This window comes from Haliaeetus leucocephalus, unplaced genomic scaffold, assembly GCF_000737465.1.
Source record: "Haliaeetus leucocephalus isolate CR32 unplaced genomic scaffold, Haliaeetus_leucocephalus-4.0 Scaffold858, whole genome shotgun sequence".
Classification (NCBI taxonomy): domain Eukaryota; kingdom Metazoa; phylum Chordata; class Aves; order Accipitriformes; family Accipitridae; genus Haliaeetus; species Haliaeetus leucocephalus.
The window spans coordinates 2318109-2340103 of NW_010973294.1; the positions used below are offsets into that span (position 1 = coordinate 2318109).

Here is a 21995-nt window from a genome sequence, read left to right on the forward strand (position 1 = left end):
AACAACAGCTGTGAAGGAGGGAATTTGGAGCACAAATGAACACCAGACCCAGCTGCAGATTTGCATTCTTTGACATCTGGTGTTGAGTAGACACTGGGGAATTCTGTGATAACATGAGATTTTATGCATCTGTCAGCTAAATCTAGCATTTCTCATTGGGACATTTGCATGTATGAGGTTGATCTGGGAGAGCTGTTTTAAGCCAGAACAAAATAAAGGGAGAGGATTGTATCTGATCTGAACTCTCAATTTGTATGCAGAGCTGGCAGGTTGATTGGGATCACACATCTGTTCTGCAAGAATTTGCAAGATAGCTTCCACAAAACACCAACATGTTTGATTTCAGAAGTGCTGTGGCTTGGGGCTCCACTAAACCTGTTTGGTGCATAATGAAAAAGGTTAAGAGCTTGTGTGCGTGTGTGTGTGTGAGCGCATATGTGGGGAATTAAACAAAAGGAGAGAGACCAACACAGTTTAAAAAAGGGATTTCAACACTTCTCTGCAGATTATTGGAATATCATCATAAACCCAGCTACTCAAGGAAAAGAAGGGTTGTGACCATATGACATGGTCCCTTGAACTAAAGCAATTCTGCCCTTACCTTTGTAATTTTACCTCATTCCAGTACAGCTGATTTATTCTGAGTTGAGAAAAAGTCTTGTGCCTTATGCCAAGCCAGTTTGTATCACCATGGTTAACATGCAAAGGAACAAGAGTCTGAGCACCAAAGACATTACACATCGTTATACATTTTAAATCCTCATGTGCTCTCTTTAGGATTATTGCTACATATTGTTGGACACTACACATTGTAAAACATCATTGCAAAATGAAATCAGATCACTAATTCATGGATTTTTATTTTAATCTGTACTGCACAGCAAAAATGTCATTCGTAAGAAGGGAGCTACTTAATTTGATTTTAACTGGATTCTTCTTTATATGCCACCAGGATAAACACAGACTTCACACTAACGCATTTAAGCTGTCTTCCTCATAACCCTGGATAATCAAGGGTGGGTGTAGACTGAAGCCCAATAGAGATGCTGTGAAGTCTGTGGCTGTGACCTTTCCACCTCAGACATCTGAGACCATTGTGCAGCATACAGTGGTAACGAAGACTGCCCTTTCCTGATGAACTCATGCTTCACTGTCCCTGCTATGGTATATTGCGTAATCTGGGATGATGTAAAAATGATTGGCAGTGCAGAAGATGAAATAAGCCTTCCTCCTTCCTTCCTCATCTTCCTCTCAGATAGGCTGCTTGAATTGCTTTTGTTTTGTGATGACCCTTGTGCCAAGTGATTCCTGTACCAAAAGGAATGCAAAGAGCTTTTTACAGCTGCTGGTCATGGACCATGTATGTGGACTCCTCAGATACCCATCAACACGACCATTTTTATGCTGTTGCCTAGTCCCCATTATCTGCACACGCTAATCAAATTTTAGCCATTTTCAGATACAGTGATTTAGCAAGGTCTTGTGTTAGATTTTTTTTTTTTTTTTTTTTTAAATGAAAAGTGCTATCAGGCCTTTGCCATGAATATGTGAAGAAATATCCTGGACTGCCTTAGCTGCCAGTTGTCTCTTTGCACGGTAATCTTTGTGCTACACATGTGGTAGCAAATATTTCTGTAATACAGCCCCCGACTCCTTTAGTTATGGCTTATTACCTACCCCATGACGGATAACAAGGAACTAAAGCTCTTAAAAATACCCTATTAATGACAGCTATAAAGGTACATATTACCTTAGTAGTGCTGTAATGGAGTCTGGTATGCTGAATAAAGGTCCACAGTTTTCTCAAAATACACTCCTGTAACTTTGAAAGAGACACAGGTGGAAGTTTACCAGGAGAAAATAAGCTTGGTTGACAACTTGCAGCTGACAAATGGTAAAAACCAATTTCTGAGAAATTCTCTGTTGGTTATAAATCAGGCATGAGAGAAACCTTGCTCCCTTGAGATGACTGCCAAGTTTTTTCCCTGGATACAGATGCAGCTTCCTAAAGACAGAATATATTTACAGCCTATAAGATACCTGCTGTTTTTAATAATGCCTCTCAATAAGCAAATAATAGAAATTTTAGTTTATATTAGAAAGTGTTGGCATGTCTGTGTGTTGTGTGTGTGTGTGTGTCCATGCATGTGAATGTAGCCCTTGCACATAATGCACAACCTGTGTGTGGCCATGATAGGTGGTATTCTAGTCATGTAATTAATTAAGTCCAGGCTCACCCTAACACACAAGCCCCATCAACCTTTCTAAAACTGGAGCACTAGATTACAACACTGACACGCCTAAGCAACGGACTGACATTAACCTCGTGCTAGATTTAAATCATTCCAGGCAGTCTTTTGAATTTCCAAATGTGCCGTACTGTTCTGATGAGTTAATTCATTTGGTATCCATTTCCTCCTGTCAACTGCTTTTGGAAAATAAATTGTGCATTGTTATCTTAGCCTTGTCCATCCTATTAATGGTTTAGGAAATGCAGCTGAAGATTATCGCAGAGGTTGACCTGTGGCAATGGGACAACAATCAATCATATCTTAAAGGAGTCACAAACTGCAAAATGCTTATTCATTTTATTTTCTATTTGCAGCATAGTATTTAAAAAAATCTTTTCACCATTCATGCAGAGGGGTAAAACCAAATGTGTAATCTCAAGAATTTTATAAAAAAAGTCCATTTCAGTGAGTAAAAGTCATCCACCCAACGAAGGTGCATATACCAATATTCTACAAATTCCATGTTTACCAGCAGTACATTGGAAGTCTTTGCTATTCCCTTCTTGTTCAGTTGTAGTAATTAAGTTGACAATACCATGACAATTTGCATGTGCTTTCGTAGTGCTGGCGTTAGGCTAGGTGTGGAGTGGGGATGGATGTAGTACTACCACCCCACAGCATCTGCCACACTGGACTCATAAAAGAGCATTGTCCAGAAGCAGCCTGGGCTTATCCCGAACGCTGCTCTTGCTCGACTCCATGGTGTGGCCTTCACTTGCAATTTGTCAAGACCTGTCCCCTGCTTCCCAACATGATGTTAAAGATGGCAGTGCCTGTATCCTCTAATTCACTCCGGTGAGAGGCACTACTGTTAACTGGTCCTGCCTGAGTTTAGAAAACAAAGCTAGCTGGGGTGCCTCTGACTCCTGCTCAAGAGCTGGAGAAACTCCCACAAGAGACAGCTTCTATTAATCTGTTAACTGACGGCAGTAGCTGCCCCTGCTCTTTCCAATCTCCCCACCACTTCCAGAAACTCCCATTTTTTCTTTACACATCTTCCTCAGTTTCCTAGCAAGCATTTCAAATCTGGTATCCTATGATTATTCCAGCAACTAATTTTCAGAAATGCCTAGACATCCTTGATCTCTGGTGTTCTGGCTGTATTGCCCATGTCAGTTTTTTGCACTGTGCTGTGTGCTAATCCCACTGCAGCACATAGGGTAGTGTTACTCATGCCCATACTCTCCCTTCTCTCCAACCACAATTAGATCATCTCAAAATATCTGTACTGCTCAGAGGCGCTAGATCTGACGTGAAGGTTCATAGATTAATTTAGCACAACTAGTTTACCTTGGGATTTAAACAAGCTACTAATTTAAGAGCCCTGAATCTTTCTGGCTGTCCCTGTGCTGAAGTCCTATGCTTCCCATAGGATATGCGGGAATAAAGAGTATATAAAAAGAACCATGAAATTCTTAGCCTTTCAGCCCTTCATTTCCCTGTGACTTTCAGACAGTTCTGACTTGCACGCTGGAGAGACTCAGAGGTATTTTTTTATGAGAAACAGATTGAATGTGCAGGTTTTCATTGATCTCAGTGCAAGTGAAGTTCACCTCTCTGAAGAAATCCCCAAAGAACCTAAAGCATGGTGCCTACCATAGTCAGGACCTTGTATTCTAGTCTGTTCTCTCCTGCGCTTCCATTCTCCTCAGCAGGTGGTGGAAATAACTCTTTATTTTCCCTTATTATGTTTTTAAGGGTTGCAAATGATTTTGACCATTCGAGCCCTACTTCAACTTAAGCCACCGAAGTGGAGCCCTAGGATGCCCTTTAATCCTGAACTGAGAGCTGAGTGGGAGCAGAAGCTGCTTACACGATAGTGGGGAAATCCGTTCGCTGAGGAGGAATTCTGTACAGCTGCATGTGACATTGCCTGAACAAAATCCTCGCCAGCACTGCAGTAATGCACAAATCTGAGCTGGGCCAAACAAGTTGCACCCTGTGCACATCTGAATTTCTATTTTCCCAGAGTGTTTCACAGCGAGTGTAAAAAACCCCTCCCTTGGAGATGCCGGTGTCTCTTGAATGGCCCCATGTGCCTCGGGTGGGCTGCATGTGCCTGGCTTTTTGCTGGTGTCCATGGGTAGCTCATATTTTCCTTGGTATTGAAGAGCTGCAGCTGCACACCTGCAAGATAATCCAGGGAGGAAAAGACCACACTTTAATTTTTGTAAATAGCCTCTCAAATCCAAGATTTGTGAAAGAAAATGCTGTCAATGCTTTTACTTAAATTCTATCCTTATTTTTACAACTTGGTTCAATCTCAACAACAACAACAAAATGTCCTGTATACTCTGTAACATACATTAGTGCAGTCCCACTGAAGTCTGTGCAATTGCATCAAATATGCTGGCAGAGAATTTGGCCCATGAAGGGAAAAGAAGTCTTGATAATGCTATGCTCTCAACATGAACATTCATTTTCCTTATTGCCTGTACCAAGAAATCATTTTCTCTAGTCAGAACTCCAACTGCAATTTTTACTATCAATCAGTCAAGAATATTGCTTTTAAATAGAAAAATAAAAAGTAAACTATGATAATTTTCAATAACTATACTACTATAGTCTTAATTTTCAAGGAAAAACATTACCAAACTCAATTTCAGATAATGTTCTATTATGTGCAAACCACTGTTGATATAATAACTTCTATTTTAGGTTGCTGGCAAAGAGAAGAACAATGTGACCCATTTAAAAACTGGCTCACAGAAAAATATTAGCAAGCCATTCATCATTTCTATTTAATTTTGGTGATAAGTACCATTTGATAGAAACATTTCTTTGTTACAAAACTAACAGTAGCATAGGACATATTTGACCATAACACATGCACTTTGCAATGGTACTGAGAAATGGACTTTCTGTTTGTTGCCAATGGTTTGGAAAAGAAATAAAAAAAGAAAAATGCTCACCTTGGAATTCTTCAGTAGATGGAGCCTGCATTTTTTGAAATCTCTGATTAATGGGCAAATCACACTTACACAACCAGAGTGCTGCAGTGGCTGGATACAAGCTCTCTGGGAAGGACAGGATGGGATGGTGAGGAGGGACAGTTGCCCTGTATTGGAGGCAGAAGTAGGGATGCATGGATCTCTGCCGCGAGCTAGCTGAGAGCTTATGGGTCTGGGCTGGCTGGCAGACCAATGTGGGTGACATTGGTGTGGGTCTGCTACAGACTGCCTGATCAGGTAGAAGAAGATCAGGCCTCCTTCAGATAACTGGAAGAAATCTCATGTTCAATAGCCCAGGTCCTCGCAGAAGCCATTAACAACCCTGGTATCTGTTGGAGGACCAACACAGCAGGGCAAAAGCAATCCAGGAGGTTTCTGGAGTGCATTGATGACAACTTCCTGATACAGGTGACTGAGGAGATGAAGACAGAAGATGCTCTGCAAGACCTGATTTTTACAAACAAAGAAGAACTGGTTGGGAATGCGAAGGTCAGGAGCAGCCCTGGCCACCATGACCATGGGGTGGTGCAGCTCAGGATCCTGAGAGAAGACAAACAGTGGGTTAACAACCCTGGACGTCAGGAGAGCAAACATTGGCCTGTTCAGGGACCTGCTTGGAAGAATCCCATGTGATACCATCTTGAAGAAGACAGGAGGAGTCCAGGAGAGCTGGCTGATTTTCAAGGATCACCTCTTCCAGACTCAAGAGTGGTCCATCCCCATGTGCAGGAAGTGAAACAAAGGTGGGAGGAGGCCTGCATGGATGAACAAGAAGCTCCTCAAAAACTCAAAGATAAAAAAGAAACATTCAAGAGGTGGAAGTAGGGTTAGGTGATATGGGAGGAATACAGAGACACTGCCCAAGCATGCAGGGATCAGATTAGGAAAGTCAAAGCCTGCCTGGAGTTGAATCTAGTGAGGGATGTGAAGGGCAACAAGAGAGGTTTCTACAGGTACATCAGCAGCAAAAGGAAGACTAGGGAAAATGTGGGCCCACTGCTGAATGGGACAGGGGACCTGGTGACAGAAGACACAGAAAAGGCCAGTACTCAGTGCTCTTTTCTCATTGGTCTTCCCAGGTCCCTGAGATGCATGGAAACATCTAGAACAAGGAAAATTACCATTGTTGGAGGAAGACCAGGTTAGGGAACACTTAAACAACTTGGATGTGCACAAGTCCATGGGACCTGATGGGATGCAACCACAAGTGCTGAGGGAGCTAGCCAAAGTCACTGCAAGGCCACTCTTGATAATCTTTGAAAGGTCGTGGCAAATCAGAGGAAGTTCCTGAGGACCAGAAGAAAGAAAATGTCGCTCCTTTCTTCAAGAAGGAACTACAGATTGGTCAGCCTCACCTCATTACCTGGGGAAAGGATAGAACAAATTATCCTGGATACCATTTGCAAACACATGAAGTACAAGAGGTGATTAGGACTAGTCAGCATAGGCCTAGGAAAGGAAAATCATTCTTGACCAACCTGGTAGCTTTCTATGACAAAGTGACTAGTGTGGTGCATGAGGGGAGAGCAGTGGATGTTGTTTATCTTGAATTTAGCAAGATTTTTAACACTGCCATAACATCCTCACTGGCAAATTGACTAAGTACAGACTAGGTAAGAGGACAGTGAGTTGGATGGAAAATTGGCTGAACTGCTTGGCTGAAAGGACTGTGATCAGCAACACAAAGTCCATCTGGAGGCCACTCACCAGAGGTGTACACTGGGGATTGACACTGGGGCCAACATGGTTTACCATCTTCATAAGTTACCTGGACAGTGGGACAGAGCGCACCCTCAGCAGGTTTGCAGATGATATAAAACTGGGAGGAGTGGCTGCTTCACCAAATGTTTGTGGCTGGAGAAACAGGCTGACAGGAACCTCAAGAAGTTAAAAAAAGGGATATGTCAAGTCCTGCCCCTGGAAAGGAACAACTCCAGGTACCAGTAGAAGCTGTGGGGTCAACCAGCTGGAAAGTAGCTTTAATAAAAAGGACCTGAGGGTTGTTCACCAAGTTGAGTGTAGGCCAGAAATGCACCCATGCAACAAAGAAGGCCAACAGCCTCCTGGACTGCACTAGGAGGAGTGTTGCCAGCAGGTCGAGGGAGGTGATCCTGCCCCTCTACTCAGCGCTGGTGAGTCCACACCTGGAGTGCTCTGTCCTGTTCTGGGCTGTCCAGTAAAAGAGAGATATAGAGCGACTGGAGAGAGTCCTGCACAGGGCCATGAAGATGGTTAAGGGACTGGAGCAACTGTTCTATGAGGAAAGGCTGAGAGAGCTGGGACTATTCAGCCAAGAGAAGAATAGGCTCAGGGGGATCTCATCAAAGTGAATAAATACCTGATGGAGGTAGGTAAAGAGGATGGAGCCAGGCTCTTCTCAGTGGTCCCCAGTGACAGGACAAGAGGCAATGGGGCAAATGAAATACAGGAAATTCCACTTAAACATAAGAAAATTTTTTTTTTTTTACTCTGGGGGTGGTTAGACACTGGCACAGTTTGCCCAGAGAGGTGGTGGAGTCTCCATCCTTGAAGATATTCAAAACCCAATGGGACACGGCCTTGAGCAATCTGCTTTAGCTGACCCTGCTTTGAGCAGGGAGTTTGGACTAGATGATCTCTAGACGTGCCTTCCAACCTCAGCCATTCTGTGAAAACATTGCTTATATAATAAAACAAAAAGTGCTGTCTCTGTAGGAAGCCCCATGTTATAGTCATGGATACAACCATGCTTTTCTACTGTTAATAAGTTCTGTTAGAAAGAACTCATGTATAAACCTGTGGGGTGTAGGTGCACGCAGGATCCTGACATCCAGAAAGACAGCAGGGACCTTTTGGCACCTGATTCTGGGGTAGATGGGAGATGCTTTGCCGCTCCTCACCAGCTGCAGTCCTTAGAGGCTGGGCTGTCCCATCCCTAGGTAAGGAGCACAGTGAGCATGATGACCTTGGTCCGTCCAGTATGCTGGAGAGGAGGAGCGAGCTGCTGGTGGGCAACAGCTGGCTGTGTTGGCACTGCGGCAGCTGGGGAGCCCTTCTCTCAAGGAGAACCCGCAGCTGATTTTTCCAGCCTACTTTCTAGACCTTTTGTGCTGATCCCACAAAGCACAAAGGGAATAGAGCAGGGCTGGGAATACGTGTGAAAAAATATCTCCCCCGGCCTTTTAGGTACTGAACAGAAGGAATATGTAACAGCATGACTTTTGCACCAATTCCACAGAGATAAAACCGCTTCTGAAAGCAGTTTTTGGTTGTTCAGGAAAATTAATTTTCTTTCCAGGTTTGAATTAGACAAGGTAATTTTATTTTTTATTCAGCTTCCTATTATTGTTATGATTATTATCATCGATGAATTATTTTGAACATCAAGCTTATGAAGCAAACTATACTTTTTTTTATATCATCCTTTTAATAGTAAGTTTTGGCCTGCATTTTTAATAAATGAGGAACCACCACTTACTCTGTTTAGGATTAATGAATTCATGAGTCTTATTTTCAGTGGCTATGAGTGAAAGACAACATTTAAAAGCAAATCGAGGTAGTTGATATCTTCCCTAATGCATTTTTAATGTATGAGCCATGGTAAGGACCAGAAAAGCATTCTGTGCTCTGCAATACAATTTGACAAGAAAAGAATTTAAAACCAAAGAAAGATAAAAAGAAGCTAACAGAAGGTATGGAAGATGGAAAGATACAGCCATGCTATTAGTATCCAGTTAAACAATTTTATTGTGATTTCCACCATATGATGAATGAACATGATAACTGGTGGGGGGATGAAGATGTTGAGATATTAATAAGAATGTAATTCCATATGAAACTTTCCTGTGATTTATAGCTAATAATATTACTGAAATGAGGCTAATGAAGGCAATCAATCCTATATAATCTTTTTTTGTAAATCTGATTCTCAAAGCATTTCTGATAGAAAAAGGACAGATTTGTCTTCTCCTCCCAGCAATCCCTGCTGACATGGTAAGTCCCACTGAAATCAATTGACAAGCAGTCTGGGGAGTAAATAAAACTGTGGATGCACTTCTGTTCTGCCTCGCTTCTGTAGTTCCTCTCTCATGACAATGTCCTTAAACCCACATTTTCTTTGAGTAAGAAAACTGCTACAGTGCATCTGGAGCACAGTTACAGATCTTACTGGTGTACTAATAAACTCTAGCTGCTATGAAAGTTACCTTTGATCTTGCTGACTTGGGTACTGATCACAAAGGCTTTTGCTGTGCTATACTAGTCTTCCCAGACCTTTGGGTGTTTATGCAATTAGCTGGTCTGCACTGCACCCCACACTGCTTGGTTTCACTGGTATTAGTGCTGGAGTAAACTAAAGTAAGGCAAGCTTTGTTGTATTTACCCCTGTAGGAACACCGCAGGCTGCAGTGTATCTCCACTTCTTACTGTCATCTTTTCCCACTCTAGCCTGCTGCCTTCTGAGTAATGAAAATCCAGCTTTGGTGAGATTTGGCAGATCCCTGAAAACCTACAGACAGACACTTTTTTCACCTCTTTGTGTTCCTTGCCTGTTTCATTACCCGTTTTCCTGGGAAGGGACAATGTGATTCAGAATATGCATCTTTATGGCATTTGGAAGAGCACCTATTTCTTCAGAGAAATGTCATGGGATACATTTAAACCCACAGACATTTAAGAAATACTGGCAGTACTTTTACTTTGCTTTGCTTCAAATACAGAAGTCATAGTTCTCCTTACAAGGGAATGTCTACAATGAAATTACCAATCTTGTGAATAATTTTGTGGATACTAATGTGTGACCACCGTTCTTGGTAGACTGTGAAGAGAAGCTCCCCCACATATTTATCTCCTCAAGCCTAACACATTCTTCTCTAGGATTCTGGAAATAGGCATTCTAGCAGAGGTTGCTGTCTCCGTCACCATGCTCATTTAAGTCAATGGCAATAACATTTTGGATGTCAGTGAGGCAGGATAAGATCTTGTGTAAACAGCCAGCACTCACATCTTTCCTCATCTCAAGAACCTTGCTGATATCCGATTTAACACCTTATATGTCGACCTCACCCAAACACATGAGTAGGCACAGATATGTGACAGCAAGGAGGTATGATTCTGGATCTCAGTTCCAAGCAGCTGCTGAGGCTAGTGGCATGAAGCACAGGAGGTTATGGGCAAAAATGTATTTGAAATATCAGATGCTCAGAATAGGTGAAGTCTTAACAGTCTGAGATATGACACGGACTGGAGAAACACCAGCAACACAGCAAACAAGGGAAAGGCTACTGGTTTCAAAAGAAAAATAGTTGATTATATTTTGTCAGAAACCAAGAGATTTTAGTGAGAGTCCTGACTGGTTATTTGTGTTTGAGGTTACTTATGAAAACCACTTACCACAGAGCAGATTAGATCCTAGCACTGTTGTGCTGCCATCACTGTAAATTCATTAATGTTTCACTGAACTGTTCTAATGCCATTAGGCTGCCCCATGTCACATGTGTTGTGTCTATGAATGCTCTCTTTGTCTCCCTGCTTAGCATGGAAGGTGAAAGGCACTGGAACTGAACTGATTTTTCAAGCCAAGAATCTCTGCAAACATAAATAAAATAAGTCCCTTCAGCTTAACATGCATTGCCTCCTTTCTCATTTAGAAACAGATGTCAGCACAAGGAGAAAGCAGGTGCAGAGTGTCTCTTTCAGCTGCTTTTGGGGAAAAGCAGGAAGCGAGTAAGTCTCAGGGAGGTGTGTTGTAGGTATCTTTAGAAAGGTGCTTATAACTTCTAGATACATTTCTGCTAATGAGGGTGTGAGACGCCAGCTCTTTGGGAGTTAAGTATGCACTGTTGCACTCTCATCAACTCTGCTGCATGCAGTTTGTACAGGAATATAATTTAAACATGAGGATATGAGGAATGATTTATTAAATTACCAGAGAAAGTACTTAAGAGAAAAAGCCTAATGCTAGAAAAAATGTCTGCCTTAGTTAAATGCTATTAGAACTACAAAATTTCCTATAAACTGGAAACCCCAAATGGATGCTCTCCATACATTGCAGCAGATCTCCATACATTGCAGCAGTCTGAATCTGTATACAAATACCCTCAAGTAGTAGTTGTAAAATATTATCATTTATGACAAACAGTGTCTTAACTCCTGAACCTAATGAAGGCCACAATCTTACTATTGCCAATCATATTATTGCTGTTAAAGTGAACAGCAATGTAATCTGAGAGCATGTTATGTTTGGGCATGTGGTGAGAATTTGAATACTGCCATTTTCCCCCTAGGCAATCCAGCTCTCACACAAAACATTGTCATTTTTTCAATAACGGCAAGATTAGCCCCAATATGATCCACAGTGTCTATGAGATGCCAGACTCAGGTGAGTAGAAAGGAATAGAGAGTGCCATAGCCTCTCTTCCCTCTCTTTCCATCTGTCAGCAGAGCTGGTTTGACGTGGGTGGAAACACAGCTATTCTTTGTAAAGAGCTGGTACAATTTGCCCTCATTAGCGGAGCATGTCCACTTTTATTCGCCACTCTTGCAGTACCTCATTTTAAACACCATGCCACAGGGATTTTGTAGAGTCTCTGAGATTTTCACTATGAAAGGAGAAGTTTCTCTTGTAAACTCCTGCAGTTTCCTGGAGTTGATGCACTGCATCGTCTGGCATGGATTTAATTTTCCCCGTTACACTGAAAAAGCACTAGCCCTCCTGTCACAGAATAACTTACTTCAATGCCCTATGTTAGCAAAGAAGCTCTGTGATAAACAAGCTTTTAATTTTGTATTTCCACACTTCTAGTTTGTAATTTGCAACTTGACAAAGCTGTGTGTCAATGACTGTGCCAAAAGCTCAGCCACAGACATTAAAAGAAGTGTGAGGGTAGGGGAGAAAGCGCTCACAGGAAGCTCACAGAAGAATCGTACTTTTAGAAGCTTTGTGGACGCTTTGATTTAGTGCCATCAGACTTATTGCTGCAGGCCTTCTACTTATTGCTAATGTAGACAGTCTAGGAAAAGTCCCAAGAAACTATAAATGATGCCTTTCAACCTGAAAAGCATCTTCTGCCTTCCTGAATTCCAAGGAGGGATCTGCCAAAGCCAAAAACGCGCGGGGACTCAAGACGAGCCTGTCCTTTCATATGATAAGGTCTCTCTGGAAAAACTTGTTGTTTGATCAAAGTATGTAGGTAGCCAAATCTCATGGAGTGTCAGATTTTCAGCAAAAAGCCCTGCCGGATCCTTCGATATGACGCCAGCCCAAGCGTGTCAGGTAGAACTGCAGGAGATGGGCCATCTTCTGTGTGAAGGGAATACCCAACGCTTGAATGTATGTTAATGTACCCAAGACAGAGCTTTTCAGTGCCAAAATGAGATTTTAAGTGCTAAGCAGGAATAATAATAGAATTTAGGAGAACTTGAGTTCACTATGAGGAATACTGACCCACAGGTGCGAGGCAAAAATAAGCTATTCCAGAGAAAGTGCTTACACACAGTTGAGCAGTTTGGGAAGCAGCACAGGAACATAAATAGCAGAGGATCTTTTCTGCTTACCTGACAGTCGTCTCGTTCCCTGAAACCTTCACAATAATCCTTAAGTACTACACTGTCTCCTGGTGCTCTTCCTCTGCCCCTTTTTGAGATGAAGAGAGGCTGAGCTTATCTGCTTTGCTGATACAACAAAGCACAGTATGCTACGAACTAACTCCCTTCCTGTGGAACAAACATTAGGAAGCAGCTGAAGAGATATTTAAGACTCCCATGTTTCAATGTAAACCAGAAAAATGCCTGTTTTGAGATTCTTAAGCAGGAGGGTGGAGACTGTGAAATACAAATTCTTACAGGAAAAAAAAAAAAGGCTTATATCAAACTTCTTTTTAGTGAAGAAGTCTTCTCTGATGCCTTTCCCCCCTCCCTGCCCTTTTATGTAAAACTGCTGTATACGGATGTATTGCAGGACATTGATAAAATATCAGAGCCACTGGGTAACTTACTGCATGGAAATCTGGGGTGTTTGGGGTAAAGATTTCATATTCAGTGTGTGAAAGGATTTTTATTTTTAATGGCAGCTGTTTGAAGTTGTTCAGTGGCTTGGAAAGTTAGCAGTCCCTTTGCACTTCTGAACACGAACATTTCTGTGTCCGTGTAATATCTCAGTTTTTTGAGGTTGGGGATACAAAGATAAATCCCTTTAGTGGTTCTTTTTACAACACATCTAATCTAAGGCAGGTATTACTACAGTATTTCTGATGGTATCATCACCCTGGAAGACTACTAATTCAAGAAATCAGTGTTCAGTGTTCTTACCCCAAACATTTAAATTAGAACAAAATCAGTTGCTTCTTATTGAAACAGGATTAATGAATGGTAAAATCTAAATCTGAATGGAATCATCTCTTGTTCCTAGGTTCCTGTTGAACTGTTTTGAATTACAAAACTGAGGATGTGAGCTAAGAGTCTTTCTAGCAGCATTACAGTATTATCTCACACCATCCTCTATCATTTACTGCCTGGTCTCCCTTTAAATACTTGCTCGTTTATAATTATTATCTGCAGTTGACCAGTGGACTTTGAAACTGCAAACTGTTTTCCATATCTTTTGCTTCCTGCTGTATATACTTTGAAATCATATGGTTTGTTTTCTATTGCTAAGATTACAAGTGACATGAGTTGAGAGGAAAAAGGTAGAAAAATTTGAATGAAAATAGGAAGCTCTTTAATTGCTATAAAATGTGACAAAGTGTCACAACTGAAAAAAAAAGAGATGCTGTACTTAGAATCTGGTGCTGATTCAGAGCTGAACAGAAAAAATAATTAGAAATAAAAAGTGTAATAAGTGGGAAAAGGAGTAAACAAATATTGATATGACGTAGAAGTTGTGGACTATAAGAATATTGATGAACACTCTAGGGAAAAATCCATAGCTAGAGTTCACACAAGTAAGTAACCATTTTCTAACTACATTAGTAAGAAAAGAAATACAAAGTCAATTACTGGTTGAGACTGTGGGATTGTTAATGATGATAAAGAAATAAAACCCCCATAAATATTTTGGGGGTTCCATGTTTGGAGAGAAGGAGTCTAATCTTCTTATATCACGTGTGGGTAAAGAATTTTGCAGTTTATTAATAGCTAAGTGGTACTATACGATATCATAAAACTTAGAATTTTTAAATATGATTTAAATCTATGTACTCATACCCTAGAGTTCTACAAGAATTGGCTGAACAGATCTTTTCTGTAAATTTTTAACAATTTTTTTAACAAAACCCCAGGAAAATACTACAAGACTTAAAGAATTTTAACATTATGTAAATATTAAAGAAAAAAGAGAGACATGAGATAATCTATGTAATTACTGTTTGGCTAGCCTGACAACAGTTTCAGGAAAAATAAAAAAAAATACTGATATGGGATTACAGTCATAAAAGCTTGATGGAGAGGAATATAATTAATGCTAGTGACAATAGTTTTACTGTAAGTATGTCTTGTCAAACAAACATATATAATGAGATTACAGATTTTTATGAGGCATATGACTTAATAGTGTACAAGATTCATTAAAAAAGAACACTAGGACTCATTCAAATAAATGGCATTTTAGGTCAACAAAATGTAAAATGATAATGCAAGCTGTGTCCACATTCTGTAGACTGGCTCCTGGATACTCTGACTCAGAAAGAGGATTTAATGTTTATACTAAACAGCAGGAGAACAAGAACTGCAATGTCTGATTCAGCAGCAAAAAAAGACTAATGTGTATCATCAATGTGCAGACAAAAAAGAACTGAATGAGAACACAGAGGTGAAAACAAGAGCTACACAGAATAATTCTGGTGTCTGTATTTTTAATGTGGAAAATGGGAATATGTGCAGAAAAAACTAAACCCAAGATATCCTGGTCTTAACCCTCTTGTAAGTGTTAATGAACTCCTCTTGTTTAGACCACACAGAGGTGACCAGACTAAAGTGGGTGAGTACATTGGAAGGAAAACACAAAGCCATAAAGGCTCTTCTGTCTAGGCAAACAAACATAATGTGAACCAGTGGCTGGAAGTTAAAGCCAGATAAATTCAAATTAGAATTGGGTACTCATTAGTTAAGCCTGAAGGGGATTAACCACTGGAACAAACTGTCAAAGGAATGAATTCTTCATTTCTTGATGTCTTCAGGTCATGCATTTCTGGAAAATGTGCTGTGGCAAAACACAAGTTATTATTTAATAATGGGCAAATAATTAACTTAATATATGATTGACTGTGTGAAATGTAATAGCTTGTGATATAGGAAGCCAGATCGCACTCTGAATGTATGATTTCATAGCTTTACTGGAACAGGGCATGTGAACACTTTGTCATCTATGGATGTTTGCACATTGATAAGCAAAACTTAGTAGAATGAATGAAGAACTGACTCTCCTTTCGCCATCATTTTACAGACCCAAATATGTTGTTATTCCCTTTCCACTTGATCCTGATCAGTGCTTCCCATTTCTCACGAGCTTCCCAGATGAAAAGCCAACACCTTTAAGCCAACACCTGCTTGTGTTCTTCTAGTGAAAAACTGCTCAGGCTCATTATTTAGCTCATTCTCTCCTTTTATTTTAATCAGAAGATATTATGTCTTTCCCTGATTCAGTGCTTCTTTTTCAAATATTTAATTTGCAAATAGTGGATTTAACATCTATCAGTTCCACTGACAAATAGCCACTTCATTTCAACAGGTATTAGATGAAACTCATAATCCTTCAGGAATCTCATCTAATGTTAAAGATCTGAAATTATTACAGATAGGTAAATAAATATTTATCATCTCCTTATTGCAGATTTTTCCTCTGAGCTTCCCATCTTCTTCCTTGAATTTGGGTCTGGGTGTATCTTTAGTTCTGCTTCCTTCCTAAAGAAATAAAGAACTATTTACATAGGAATTTTGCCATGTCAGGGCTCTTGATTATCATTTGCATTCTGTGTTTCAGAGACATCCTATTTCATCCATTATCTCTCTTTTCCTTTTAGACTACTAGGGGGAAAAAAAATCTCACTTCCCTTCTACTTTTCTATTGTCTGCAGGATTTCACTTCACTTTTGTACTTATTTTACTTCATCAGCAATTCCTGTTGTCTTTGCTACTTTTTATAATTATTTGCAGGTTTTTTCCATGGCTAGACCCTTTTAGGGAAAAGAAAAGCTCCAGGAGAGTACACTAGATTATTCTCTAATTTTTTAGTGTGCCCTTAATAACAGTGTATTTTTTATTATTTCTTCACTTCCCTTTTGACTGTGGCATTTTTAGTCCTTAGAAAGGGCTTCCCACTCCTTGGGTTTTCTTTAAAGAACTTGAAACTATCCTGTCGTAATTTTAGTGTCCTCTAGCTGTATGTGTGAATTCTCATGGGCAGCCATCATAGTCCTGTTTTACACATCTGAACCCTGGGAGAATACGTGCCAGTTATGCCCATTGGTTTAGAAATATTAGCCTGTTCCCATTTTCCCTTCATCTCTTGTGCATTCTTACAGATGCAGTTTTGCATGTAAGAGTTTTATACCTGTACTGTAGAAAAAATTGTGTACACACTTTCAGATCAATGTGTTGATCTTTTAATTCCCCGCAAAAACATGTATATTGTAAAGTGAAACGTGTGAAGTGTGTGCAGGACCAGCCTGCTATCCTATTAGCTGGCAAAGCCAAGAAGCACAAATTTACACGTACAGACCAGAAAACACACAAGGCCACTGAAACCACCTTTTGGTGTGGATGTAAGGGGAAATTGGGATCCAGATGACATATTTTGCAATGTTTGCAAGACGGCATTTGCCAATGTAAACCTGACTTGCAAATGTAAACCTGACTTGCAAACATATGGAGTCTTTCACTGTAAATGGTTCCTCTTTGCTATAAATGGTCCCTTTATTGAAAATGGTCTCTCTTTACCTTTTCATCTTGGACTATTTATGCTACCCGACCATCCTTTTCCTTTTTGTAACACATTGCTTCATCTGCAGAAAAAAATTATAGACAAATAATATTATTCCAGGAATACTGGAATATTACTTCTTGTAATGAACTAGTTCCTTTTAAAATGTGCAGAGAGATTTTCAATTTTGTTATATATAAGGTTGTGCTTTAATGGTCAAATGAAGAAACTTTCTGCTTACACTTCTAAATTTGGAAAAGAATCAAACTTACTTGAGAGAGTAACCTGGCAAGAAATAAAGATAGAAACAAGACCACGTGAGAGATGATTGCTGGCCAACCTCAAAGCAGGAAGCAAAATAGGAAGCCCTATTCACTGAAAAAGCTAGATGCTCCTGATCCCTTCAGTTGCCTATGTTGCTGTATGGACACTGCCTTCTCTTTCAGGACACCTTGGCAAGAACTGAGATCTTGCTTAGAGAAGCATAAATGGATTCTAAATTGCCCCAAATGGAATACTCTAATATCCCACAGAACATTTCTCTCCTTATCATAATATTAAGTCAAGTCCTGCATGCCCACAGCTACTCTATGCTGGCAGCAAGGCAATAAAGAAGAAAGTGAATAATAAAGGAAGTACGATCATCTCACAGTCTGAATTTCTCATCCCTCAAATCAGAGAAGTAACTGTCACTTCTGTGGCCTGCAAAGAATCTGCAGGTAGAAATGTATAGTTTAAAACAACTTGTATGTAATTCTGCTTTTCTTTTTCCCACAGATTTCTTAGTAACCTGTACAATTTTCTGCACTGGGGTCTCCCTTTTGGAGTGGTGAAAGCAGTAAGTACAGTTGCTGAAATGTAACCTCCTAGAAAAAAGTTGCTAGTCATTAATGACAATGTATGCATACAAATTTCACAGTGTTTGGATGCAGAATTTTGGTTCAGGCCTGGTTTTCCTAGTATATACATTTTAAGGTGTTTAGGGAAGGTATATCGTCTTTTGAAAAAAATCAGTAACTGTATAACAAATAAGTATCTCTAGATATAGGAAATGCAAGAATAGTTGTTTGCAATCTCACCAGGATTAAGTATTACACCAAACATGTTTCAAAATGCCATTTCTCATTTGACAAAAGGGAATGTCAGAGACTCCGCTACTTCTGAACTACTGTCCTCTGAGTTCAAAGAGGAACTGTTAAGCCCTGGATCTGTGCCTAAGCTTTTTTTTCCTGGTATCATCAAAAGGTGTGATCATCAGTCCCAGTTAAACAAGTCAGCACGTTCCACAGAATCAAAGGCTGGAATGGGCTTCAGGAGAGAAGTGCCCTGCTTCTGCTGGTGAGGTGCCATGTCACTTATGAAGGTCACATTGGCTGGGCTTCTCCTACTTTTCAACCAACAATTTGATACCAGGTTAAGGGCCATAACTATGCCTCCCTACATATTTTTCAGTATGCTGAGCCAATGTAGCAAACACCACAAGCAATGCACTTTTACAGAATAAAGAGTGCATTATAGTTATATATTAAACAACTTTTCATAGTAAAGGCAACTACTGGGAGCTTCTACACAAACTTAAACTTTAGATGTCTCATAACAATAAAGTTTCTGAAGACTGATATAAGGTCATTTTAAGAGAGAGATGGAACACAGATGGCTGGCATAAACCATGTGATCCCTACGAAGAGCACACTTAATTAGAGAGGAAAGAACTGTGAAGTGGAAGTGGATGTCTTGGGACAGCTATATCAGGTAATACAATGCTACAACAGTGAATGTTTCTCAATGATTGCACAGTACATCAATATGTGGCAAAGGGCAGTGCATAGGGCACCATCAGTATACTATACATAGAAACAAAATTGGACTGACAGAGCACAACATTTCTAAGAGTGCCTACATCATTAAAGGAGACCAAATCCCACTGATCTTGAACAAGGCTTAGATCATGCCACTATCTCCATATGATTGTCTCAATCCTTTTACTTGAAGCTGATACCAAATGAATGAGTTGGTTTGTGCAGAGATTGGTCGGGTGAGTATCCGCATTTGTGGTTGGAGTTAAGTGTGAGGGCTCTGTCCCATGCTCCATTTCATTGTGGAGACATACCCTTGAACTCCTTTGTTACTTACACAGTTCACCATTAAAGAAGTTGTAGGAATCTTCAGTGGAATCTAATCTGCTGATTAGATCATGCTATGCTTGTCAGATACTATGGAAGAAATAGGATATTTGCACAGAAAACAACTCAGCAGACATATGGGAATAAAGAAATGCCAACTATTCAGTAAGGCTTTACCTGCTATGCCTAATTTTGCAGAGAGATATGGAGAGAATGGAAAGGTTAAAAGGAAGGGCAACAAATATAAGTAGCTTAGTTCTTAAGTTCAGTTATGAATGGAAGCCATGAAAACTATGGAAAGCCATGAAAAGTATTTATTGCAAAACAGGAACTCGCACATCTGATAATGTTGCCCCTCATAAGTGTGAAATTCTAGAACAGACATCCCACAGGAAAGCTACTGCAGGAAAGGACTTAATAGAGGGCATGAATGAAGTACTGTTCTTCAAGGAGCAAGGGAATGAACCCAGCCTCCCAGGACTGTTTTTTTTTAAAATGTGAGACTCTCTTTAAAGAGGAAAATGAATTTCCAGTCAGATGGACCAGAATCAGCAACGATTTAGGGAAACATTTTTTTTCCCCTATGTTGTTGAGCAATGATTCAAAGGGACTGACTTTAATAGAAACAACTAGTGTGTGTTTAAGAAGTGATCAGTGGATAAAACTTAAACAATAAAGCCAATTTGGTATGGGAGACAGGTATGCATATAAAACATGTTATCTCATGTCACTAAATTAATGTTAAAAAATCTGAGTTTTCTGTTTTTACTGATGTCGGGTGCACATATATGAGGAAAAATGTCTGTTTGCTTTTTTGCCTCAATAAGCTGCACCACGGTTGTCGTTTGTTTGCGTAGTATCCATTCTTTTCAACCATCAATAGTGAAGATAGTAACTAATAATCCTGCAGAAGGAAACTTGTGTTTCTGTTCTGATCTTGAAAAAAACCCAGCCCAGTACATTCTACTTCTTGTGTCCTATTTTCTTTTCACCTTGCATGCAGCCCGTGAACCAGCACTCTCTTGTTTCATTAATGAAGTTCCAGCTCAGTCTTTCTTCCATCTCACTTTCACACTGATGATAATTTCTGCTCCCATGTCAGCCCTGCACAGCAATCACAGGTACTACTGCTGAGTGGGGGAACACTGAAGCATGAGGTCCACACCTAGATCAAACCTTGTGGATCAACAGCACAGGATCAGGATGTTAACCTCTTGGCTGTTAGCCTCCCAGAATGCAGGGAGGTCTGGTCACTATCTTTAAGTGGCCAAGGATGGTAAGCAAAAGGCACTTCCACTTACCATTATAGCAACTCTATGTGACTGCCTCTGTTACCTTTCCTGGCGGCTGTCAGGGATTGCAGACCATCACTGCTGGGTTCCCTTTCCCCTTGCTGTCACTGATGCAAGTGTTTGGGCCACTGCCTAGGGGAGATCTCTGTTACAGAGGTCTCTTCTGTCCTTTTTTCCCTTGACAGAATTGACATTCTCTAGGTCCATACATGGCTGTCGGCAAAGGAGAACGAAGAGTCCTTTCATATTCTTAACTGAGGCATCCTTATGTTGGGGAGAGATTTTCCTCAAACCCTACATCCTGTATATTCTGCAGGATGAGTTGAAGCCACACTCCTGGATGTGGCCTAAATGAAGGGGTCACTCTAAAGAGTATGGAGGCCTCAAGTCTCCTTCAGAACAGAAGGAACAGAGCTGGACTCCCTTGCTTATTCAGCAACTCCCTTTTCCTCACTGAGGGCCTCCATTCCTCCATAGGAGGGGCACAGTGCTGTGTGGTGAGGAGGAACCACAGAATCACAGATAGAGCTGAGCTTGGAAGGGACTTCTGGAGATCACCTTGTCCAAATCCCCTGCTCAAGCAGGGCCACCCAGAGCAAGTTCCCCAGAACTGCATTCAGATGAGTATCTCTGGGGATGGACACTCCACAACCTCCCTGGGCAACGTGTTCCAGGGCTTAGTCACTCTTACAGTAAAAAGTGTTTCCCGACGTTCAGAGGCAACCTCCCATGTTTCAGTTTGTGCTCACTGCCTCTGGTCCTGTCACTGGGCATCACAGAAAAGAGCCTGGCTCTGTCCTCTTTGCATCTTCCCTTCAGGTATTTGTACACATCAGTGAGATCCCCCCGAGCCTGCTCTTCTGCAGGCTGAACAGTCCCAGCTCTCTCAGCCTTTCCTCAGAGGAGAGATGCTCCAGTCCCTTCATCGCCTTTGTGACCCTTTGCTGGACTCTCTCCAGCACGTCCACGTCTCTCTTGTACCGGGGAGCCCAGACCTGGACCCAGGATCCCAGCTGTGGCCTCACCAGCGCTGAGCAGAAGGGAAGGATCGCCTCCCTCGACCTGCTGGCATTTCTTTGCCTAATGCTGCCCAAGGTATCGTTCACCTTCTTTGTGTCAAGGGCACGTTGCTGGCTCATGTCCAACCTGGTGCCCACCAGGGCCCACAGGTCCTTTTCCGCCAAGCCGCTTTTGAGCCTGGGGCCCCCCCAGCCCGTACCAGTGCCCGGGTTGTTCCTCCCCAGGGGCAGGGCTTTGCCCTTCCCCTTGTTGAAGTTGCTCTCCCCGGGTGTCCCCGGGCACACGGACCGCCTGTGCGCAGCTCGTGGGGCAGCGGGAGCTGCGGGGACACCCACCCAGGCGAGGGGAAGGCGAGGAAGACGTGAGGAGACCAGGGGAGCAGCGGCCCACGGGGGACGCCAGCCTGCGCTCCGGTTCCCGCGGCC

The 21995-nt window shown here is 41.3% G+C and overlaps 1 protein-coding gene across 1 annotated transcript in view; it reads left to right on the top strand.

The window, feature by feature from the left end:
• The first annotated feature begins 11566 nt into the window (after positions 1–11566).
• The window catches only part of CA8 (carbonic anhydrase VIII), a 60610-nt gene continuing 50181 nt past the window's right edge, over positions 11567–21995 (top strand). Inside the window, exon 1 of the mRNA XM_010582961.1 lies at positions 11567–11600. Within this exon, the coding sequence (XP_010581263.1) occupies positions 11567–11600 (34 nt within the window). The remainder of the gene's footprint in view (positions 11601–21995) is intronic.